The sequence below is a fragment of the Drosophila nasuta genome, chromosome 3, assembly GCF_023558535.2.
Source record: "Drosophila nasuta strain 15112-1781.00 chromosome 3, ASM2355853v1, whole genome shotgun sequence".
NCBI lineage: Eukaryota > Metazoa > Arthropoda > Insecta > Diptera > Drosophilidae > Drosophila > Drosophila nasuta.
Window position 1 is genome coordinate 46,546 of NC_083457.1, and position 9,147 is coordinate 55,692.

Sequence of the window (9,147 nt, forward strand, 5' to 3'; positions counted from 1 at the left end):
TGTATTTAGCATCACAGACAAGAAGCATTAAAACGTTGCTTAGTCTTTGATAAATAAACCTCCAATAGACTTTCAAATGTTTAGAATTCGAGTAAACAAAATCAAAAAATATATTTAAAGGTTTTTTTTCCAAAAGATGTTGTTGTCATCTATTGTAAACAAGCTAACCAACGAAGGTCTCCAAGTCATGTAAATGAATACATAATTAATTAAACTACTCGTATGATGATCAATAAAGTCAATTTTAAGAAAAATATTTTTAACAGGCGACTCCAAAATTAAACCGATTTCATTATAAATTTCTAAGGTTGTTTTTTATTCATTCTTTTCGGTAACTCTTTAATTTTATTGTATTTAAAGGACAAAGGGAAAACTCCGTTATTGGTTTTAATTCAAATTTTCTTCGACAAAAGATAATTTAAATCTCAGCTGTTTACCATACGTTATTTAGTATTTCAATGTTTTTGGTATATTGAGGGATTGTCGAATGGTTTTAGTATTTTACCATACTTTCCGTGCGGTCACATTAGTGTACCGCTGCTTAAATAACAATCAATGAGTCGTTTAAAAATTTCGCTCGATTTCATTAAACTATGCATCACATTTAACAGTGCACAAAAAGGAATTCATATTGGGCGCCTGGTCGTCGGACTCAGCAAGACGGAGGTGTGGACGTGTTGACGGCATCGTAAAAAACATCAAATCAACGAATTGCAAGCGTCGCATTTGGCGCGCGTCCGGCACAGAACATAAGGCACGTGCTTGTTTCCAATAAATTGATGAAAAATATGAACGACGGGCGCTATGGAAGATTTGGAGCTCTCATTGGCGTTGCATACGTGAGCAGTACCCACTGCCGTTTTCTGGTAAGAGGTCGAAAGGAAAATTTACAAACACACTGCAAAACACAAAACACACACACACACGCAAAGTGAAGCTGAGTCAATATCTATTTCCATAGATTTATTCAACGAAAAACGCCGAGGTGCTGGCTTATCATGAACTCAAATTGCGTCAGATAGTGCACAATGCAGGTTGGCTGGAATATGATCCCGCCGAGATATGGAAACACATGCAGGAGTGCATCGAGGTGCGTAACGCAAAATTTCGATTATATCACCATCTTCACTAACCCAAACTGTAACACCCCCAATGTACTGCGTATATTCGTATATTCGCTGTAGACTGCCTATAAAAATTTAGTAATATTGGAAATCAGTCCGCATGACATCATTGCGGTGGGCATTTCAAATCAACGCGGCACCACTGTGCTTTGGAACAAACAGACGGGACAAGCACTGCACAATGCTATCGGTTGGTCTGATTGTCGTAGCACCCCACTGCTCAAGTCCTTGTTAAACAATGTCAAGCGCAATGTGAATTATGTGCGTCATCGCAGCGGGCTGCCTTTAAGCAGTTGTTTTAGCGCCTTGAAGATCAAGTGGTTACTGGAAAATGTGCCATCGGTGGCCAAGGCTGTTGAAGATGAGCAATGCATGTTTGGCACACTGGATTCCTGGCTTCTATGGGTAAGTACGGTAGCCAAAAAGACTACTTTTGTGTTAACAGAAAATCTAATATTTGTATAGAACTTAACTGGAGGCGTCGATGTGGGTGTTCACTCAACGGACGTGACGAATGCGCACTACACCTCTTTAATGAATCTTGCCGGACAGCAGTGGGACGCGAAGCTATGTAAATTCTTTAAACTGCCAATGGGAATACTGCCACGGATACGTTCCAACTCTGAGATCTTCGGGTACATTGTCGAGGGGCCTTTATTGGGAGTGCCTATTGCGGGCGTAATGGGTGAACAGCCAGCTGCCCTGCTGGGCCAATTGTGTATCAAGGCTGGTCAGAATGTCTGTACGCTAGATGACAGCTGCTTTGTGCTGCTTAATACGGCTCAACAGATGATTGAGTCAGACAATGGACTGATCACGGGCATCGCACATAAACTGGGTCCCACAGCAGATACGCATTTCACGCTCGAAGGTGCCATTTCCAATGCTGGTTCGACGGTTAACTGGCTGCGCCAGGGACTTAAAATTAGTACAGAAATCAGTTCCAATGATAATGTGGTAGAGTCATTGAATACATTCATTGGCGAGAACTCTATGATTTCCTCGTCCTGTTCCTCAAGCATGCTAAATGCGGAGTGTGGGCTTGCGGCGAAGCGCTCGGAGATTACATTTGTGCCCGCATTCCATGGTCTCTACGCTCCCTACTGGCGCTATGACGCGCGTGGTATTATACTGGGATTAACCAGCCAAACGACAGCGGAGAACATCACACAAGCCGCGTATGAAGCAACTGGATTTCAAATCTACGAAGTACTTCAGGCCTTTAAAAAGGATACGACAAACTGGGATCCAGCTTGCATACCTCCCGTTTTGACATTCGGTGGCGAATACTCGGAGGACAGTCACCTAGTACAGTTTGTTGCAGATATAATTGGATGGATGCTGGAACGTCCACAGACTACATCACCAGCTGGATTAGGGGCCATGATAGCCGCTGGTGTAACAATGCGAGTGGTGTCATTACCTTATGCGACGCGCATGTACGCACCTCCAACGGATGTCTTCTCTCCGACTACAACACAAAATCGTATGTAGACATAATAGAATCAACATTCCATCAATAACATCTATTTAACATTGCAGGTCGTGAACTGTTGTATCGGCGCTGGGACTATGCAGTGAAAAAGTGTCTGCATTGGAACAATTATGAGACTTATGAAGCGGATGTGGAGCTATTTGCCCAACGCGAACGTGATCCCAATTTACCTATACGCCGGTCCATTCCGGGCAGTATATTCCTCACCACATCCTTTGCGATGCTGTTGTTGGCCAGTTTTTTCAAGAACAATCGCTTGACTTAGATGAGCTGATGTGTTGTTAGTATGCTTTTAGGCGCTGACAGATTAATTCAGCGTCCGACAATATGAAATCTAGTCACAAGAATTATGTGAATTATGCGCATTCAAAATTTATTGTTTAGATTAGCATGTAATTTCTTTATTTCCTTCCCAGTTATTCCTTATAATTTGTCCCTAACGTTAGAATATGAAAAACAAAAAAGTTTTGTGATTAGTATATACAAGCTATATACATAACTAACTATAGTTTTAGGCATGTCATATTCTCAGAACGTTTAAAATTTATTGCAAATTTATCATTTTGCTCAATTTAGTTGTAATCTGTATTTTTAGGCTTCTATTTATTCAACTTATTTCTTTTAACGAAAAGACAATTGTTAAAGCTGTGGATATATCTACATATATAATAAGCTAAAGTAGGACCAGCTTCCAAAACAATATATTACTACTATTCACTGTTAATATGAATATGCCACAACCAAAGGATTAAAAAATTGTAAATGAGAAAATGTGCAGTTCATTGTTTCTTTCTAGCATCTCCCATCTCCAGGTCTTGAATTTTGAATGGCGTTTGCCAACGCTATGAATAACTTAAATTGACAAACTTTGCCAGTGGCCCTATGGGAAGGATTGCCAGCTGGATTGCGTGACGAGGCGCACGCCACTTCATTGGAGGAGCCATAACCGAAGGAGCTCAAGTAGCTGCTGCACAAGTGGACACTGTTCACACGGCACATTGTGCTGCTTGTCCTCTTGGTTGTTGTTGTTGTTGAAATTCATTTGCCAGTTAATTAGCTGGCAGGAGAGTCAGGCACCTGGACCTGGAGTCAACTGCATCTGCATCTGCTGTTTGGATGCATTCAACGCCTGTCATTGGCTTCACGGCAACTCCACGGACCCAACCATTGAATGCAACTTAAGTTATTGCGCTTATTGTTGACACGCGAATTGTTGCCAAGACAGCCTGGGGAAAAGTAGCTTGAACAGCAGAATCAGCAGCAGAAGTTGCTGTAGCAGCTGTGCACATGCATAGCGACCCACAGGCAATGTGCACTTGAACGCAACGCTCCAGCGCCCAATCCACAAATCTCACCCAAACCAAATTGACAGTACGGGCGTGTTCCATCCACTGACTGCCAAGCTGTTGTCTCTGGTGCACGTCGTACTCATCGTCTTCGTCCAGCCACAGCCGCAGCGTTGAAGTTGGTGTTGGTGCTGGAGTCAGAGTCGGAGTCGAGGCACTCTTTCAAATGAGTTTTTATGCGCGCGCGTTCGCCAGCTGCGCTACATGGAAAGCCCTGGGGTCCATGGAATTATTCACATATTTACATATGTAACGGATGTGTATTTCAAGCTATTTAAGAGACTGTACGAATATTGCTAAATACGAGTATTACTATATAAATAAAGCTGCAGCAAATTATGATGACGATAATTGCCAAATCCAAAAATATTTCGAAATACTCAATGTATATTTTTGAAAATATTTTTTGTGCGATCATAATTTTATTCAGATAATATATTTTTAAATTCTCTGCGGATATTTTGGAATATGTTATATCACATTATTAATGAGTTTCGACTGCCTTCAGCAAATGTATGTGCAAGCAAATGAATTTATTTTCGACCACATAAAGTATATATATTCTTGATCTGCGTCTATAGCCATGCCAGTCTCTCTATAACTATAGTCCCTATGATTCCTGAAAGTTTTGTCGCAATCAGATAAAATTTTATAAGTGATTCAGATAATCTGGTATATTTTATACTCTATGATATATTTTTAATAAATTAGTAGATTGATATAACAAATATAGCGTTCGGTATATTTAAGTGTGTTTCAGAATATGTATTTGGCATATTTTAAGAATAACATGGTCGACTGTAGCCCTATCTTTCTTATTGTTGTGTAGAATTAAAATTACTAAAATATTTCAAGAGTACCAAATGTGGTTGACACTGCGTCAAGAACTTGATGCTTTAATTCTGCATATGATAGCGTCTACGAAGTGTCGTCAAAGCCAGTGTAAATCTCAGCTACACATTCCGGCGACGTTTGCAAATTGGTTTGCATTTGAAGACAAAAACGACAACGGAGTCGACGACGCGCAGTAAAATGTGAAATTTGTGCAAACATTGAGACAGTCCCACACTCCCTTCAACGCATTGATGGCTGATGGGTGGTTTGGAGCGAGGGGTAAGGGGTGAGATGTGAGGATGGGCAATGACAGCAAATAGGAGGCGTGGCAGAAGACGCTGAAAGTAAAGCAAGTAAACTTTGCACGTAGTCAATTTAAATAAATTAACACGCTGTTGTATGTGTAGTACTATTTCTTATACACAAACACGAATGTACTTTATAAGCAAGGTTAGGAGACCGAGTAATGCAGGAATGAAACACTGTGCCAGCCAGCCAGCGTATACTGTGTCCCACTGTGGTGCAATATGCCAAAAATTTGACATGGCCACGTAGCAAAGTGAATTGGAGTTGGCATCGCACAATTGCGCGTATCAATGTGCTGCGTAGCTGGCCGGGTGGGTTTTTGCGTTATGCGGTTACAAGAGGGCTTAGGATTTGCCATTTGCCACAGCGGCGCTGCGGTGTGTCCCGTGCAATGTGCAACACGCTAGAGGGGTGTTGTGCTCCGTTGTGTTGCGCGTCGGTGGCATACGCATAAATCTTCAAGTTTATGGCATCAATAAATGTCGGAGCGAAATAATGATTTCGTCAAGTTGCGCCATTGTGCAATGTGTGGCATCAGAAGTAACCCCCTTTTTGCTTTCAACTCCTGCATGCAGCGACGCGAGTCACGGGGGGTGGAGGGGGGGGGGGGGCGGTGGGGCGGGTGACTTCGTTTGTCAGCTACCCATAAAATATACAAGCATTATGACTCGAAAGTTCTACGACTTTTTTATACCCTTTCTCACCCACCCCTTGTATTTTGTATTCAAATACTAATTTGCTAGGATTTCGGTTTTTATGATGATTACTCGTCGTCGTCTGTTCGGAGAACGGGAAATTCAATTCTCATCATAAAGCTGATACGCCCGTCACAAATCTATAAACGAGAGGCGGCAGCTATCCAAAATTGTGGGCGTGTACCCGCCCAGTGCAAAGAAAGGCTTCGCACATTGCGCGTACAATTTATTTATTGAGCGAAATTCACTTGGCTTTTTATGGCAAACTCATCTGCATATGCGCCCAATGCCAGCTGAAATCATTGTTGACGCAAGGAAGAAGCAAGGATTCAAGGGAACGTACTAGCTGACTGGCTGACTGGCTTATCAATTGCCCGGGCACAAAAGTTTTTACGCACTTTTTACGAGCCGCCCTCGCATGGCAGCCCGCCATAAAAATGTCGTAAATTCGCTGAGCGAAAGTTTCTCCAAGCATGAAAGCCTGACGATGATGACGACGTCGACAACGAAAACGACAACGACGAGGATTCAGCTTGGGTTCAGCTTTGGCTCAGTGGCTCGACTCGTAAAACTGGCGGCATCGTAAAAACCTTAATTAATTTTCTAATCAACATTTTTGCTGCATGTAAATCGGCTGCTTATGAGACTGTACTATATACTACATATAACATGTAGCATAATTTTAGGCTGTGTATTTAGCTGCTCTGGTTTGTGTGTAGTTATTGTTGGTCTTCAGCTCCATTAGTTCGCAGTTGCCTAAGCCGGCGCTATATGTCAAAATAACGGCTACACTTATTGCTCGCAATGTCTTATTAAGAGCTCCACAGTTGGCATTGGCGCCATCGATTTTCAAGTCAAAACTTGCTCCTCCTATTTGCTACTGAAAATTTCTCTTTACGCTTATATGTTTTGGACAGTTGTTTTAAGTAGTTGGGTAAAACAAATTCGACAATGTAAGTTATCTGTAAAAAAGTGACTCAGATATAGGTTTAACATTTTAGGCTGAATCTATTAAATAAACAATTTAAGATTTCTAATTGTCTATATTGAATAAATTTCTGTAATGCTGTTGATCAGACTTTTTTGAACATGCTGCATAGATATTGAATAACTAAGAATTTTGGCAATTCATTTATATAATGCTTATAATTAAAATAAAATTCCTTTTACTTAAATTTGAAATTACATTTGACAATTAAGAAAGCTTCAATCGAGTGTGCTCGACTGTGAGATATCCGCTACTCATTTTCAATAAAACCAGATTTTACAAAAAATACCACAAAGATACTAAAATATACCAAAATCTATATTTGGTATATCGATATTCCACTACAATCAAATTATACCATAGAGTAAAAAATATACCAAATTGTCAACTAAGATCCGAATATATTAGGCTTTTTTTTTGCCATATTAAGTATTATTGTACTATCAAAAATAACGGCTCTACGGCAGAGCGGAAGTGGGCGTGGAAAAAATTTAAAGCAATCATGATCTGCTTGCAAACATAACAAGTTTTGTTGATCTTATAGTCCCTGAAATCTACATACGTGTTCATACGGACAGACGGATTGCCCTGTTGAAGCTCATTAAGAATATACATATATACTATATGGGGTCTGTGACATCATTTCCTACAACCACAAAGTTTTAATACCCTTCTACTCTATGGGTAACGGGTATGAAAATAAATGCATCTTATAGTTTTATTCTTATTTGTTTTATTTGTAACTGTGTTGGGTAATGTGCCAAAATTTTTCATTATTAACGCATTAGTAATACAGTCAGTAAACTATAAATTTCTAAAAAAAAATTCATTGTTAAATTTTATACTTTTTATAACAAATATACGGGAATACAAATGTAAAGAAAAAATATGTAAAACTATATTTTCTTTTGTTTTAATTGTTCATTTGTTGTTTTCTGATGACGTTCGTAATTTATTCCAAAAAAAGGAAAAATATTGCGCATACGACTGTTTGGCTTCTGGGGCCAATTAACAGCACAATATTCATTTTGTGCAGCACTGCAAATTAATTTAAATATTTAAAGACTTTAATTATTTTTAACTACACAGCGCTCAAGCCAGCCAGCCATCCAGTCAGGACAGTCAACACAGCAGCCATGGAGAAGCAAGTGGAGGATGTGGACGTGGACATGAACGTACAAACATGCATATGGATGGGCAACATGGGCCACATGGCAACATGCGACAACAGTCAAACAGCCAAGCGTAAACTTAACTGACAAGTGGAGACTTAACTTCCATAACAAATTGCATTCCAATTGCACGTCGAGCAGTCGCCGTGCCGTCGTAGTCCTGACATCCTTCTGTCCTAACGTTGCAGTCAGAGTCAGGATCGGAGTTGGAGTCGGAGTCGGAGTCAGAGTCAGAGCAACCATGAAGCTATGAGGCATAAACAAGCACACACACACATACACATCAGCGCATATACACACTTATATAACCACACGGGTGATGCCATTGCTGTTAATTTAAATTGCTTTAAAAAAGATGTGGAGACCAGTTGTAAGTTTGCAGGCCAGCTGCACGATAAGAAGATATCCTATATCTCATGACGGAAGGTTTAGTTTTCTTATGGTCATTTAGGCTCCCATCATATTTTAGTAATTCAATCAAAAAGTTATTATTTGAAGTGAAATTCTTTTAAAAAAAAAGGTTTCATAATCTCCAATAATATTTAAAATTTTGGTTAAAATCAGTCTGATGTAAATAACATGTGTCTAATACTCATTTGATCTTTTTAAAATATAAATTATTGTAGATTTTTTTTAGTAAAAATTCAATACAAGTAATTCTTTATGATGATTATTAAAAAGAAAGTTGATCATAATTCCTTAGGTTTTTTTTAAGGTTTATTATTTTCAAACTTATAATAATTATTTGAATTCAATAAAAACTTCCCACTGTTTATTGTCAATCGTAGCACAATAATTCTTTTGAAAGCTATAATTACTATACGATCAAAATTTGTAAAACACCAATTAAGGGTAGTGTTTTCCTTAAGTATAGTATATACTATAAGTATATATACATACACAGGGTGTAGCAAGTGTACACATTTTAGTATAAATGGTAACAGGAGCAGCTCGTGCAGCGCTCTTGAGCCGCACACATGGCCATGCCATGCACGAAATAATCCTAAAGGGTGTGAAAATATGAATGCAGCCAAGAATGTTTGCTGAGATGGGGATTGCTGAAGACGCGAAGCTGAAGCTGAAACTGAAGCTGAAGCTGTTGTGCCACATAGCGAACGAGAGGCATAAAAAAAGAGTTCAAAAAATAACAGAAATAATAAACGAGCACACACTGAAAAGAAAACAAA

At 39.5% G+C, this 9,147-nt stretch overlaps 1 protein-coding gene across 1 annotated transcript; it reads left to right on the top strand.

The window, feature by feature from the left end:
* The first annotated feature begins 695 nt into the window (after positions 1-695).
* Positions 696-3,411, top strand: LOC132791170 (glycerol kinase). Its single transcript, XM_060799995.1, has 5 exons — positions 696-866; positions 962-1,090; positions 1,185-1,529; positions 1,590-2,610; positions 2,667-3,411. The coding sequence occupies exons 1-5, from the start codon at positions 780-782 to the stop codon at positions 2,882-2,884; spliced, it is 1,800 nt and encodes a 599-aa protein (XP_060655978.1). The 5' UTR covers positions 696-779; the 3' UTR covers positions 2,885-3,411.
* The last annotated feature ends 5,736 nt before the right edge of the window (positions 3,412-9,147 follow it).

What these genes read in the sequence shown, in the direction of transcription:
- LOC132791170 (XM_060799995.1), top strand. Translation starts at nt 780, where the DNA reads ATGAAAAATATGAACGACGGGCGCTATGGAAGATTTGGAGCTCTCATT. An exon ending in ACATGCAGGAGTGCATCGAG is followed by an intron (nt 1,091 to 1,184) that starts GTGCGTAACGCA and finishes TATTCGCTGTAG; the next exon opens with ACTGCCTATAAAAATTTAGT. An exon ending in TGGATTCCTGGCTTCTATGG is followed by an intron (nt 1,530 to 1,589) that starts GTAAGTACGGTA and finishes ATATTTGTATAG; the next exon opens with AACTTAACTGGAGGCGTCGA.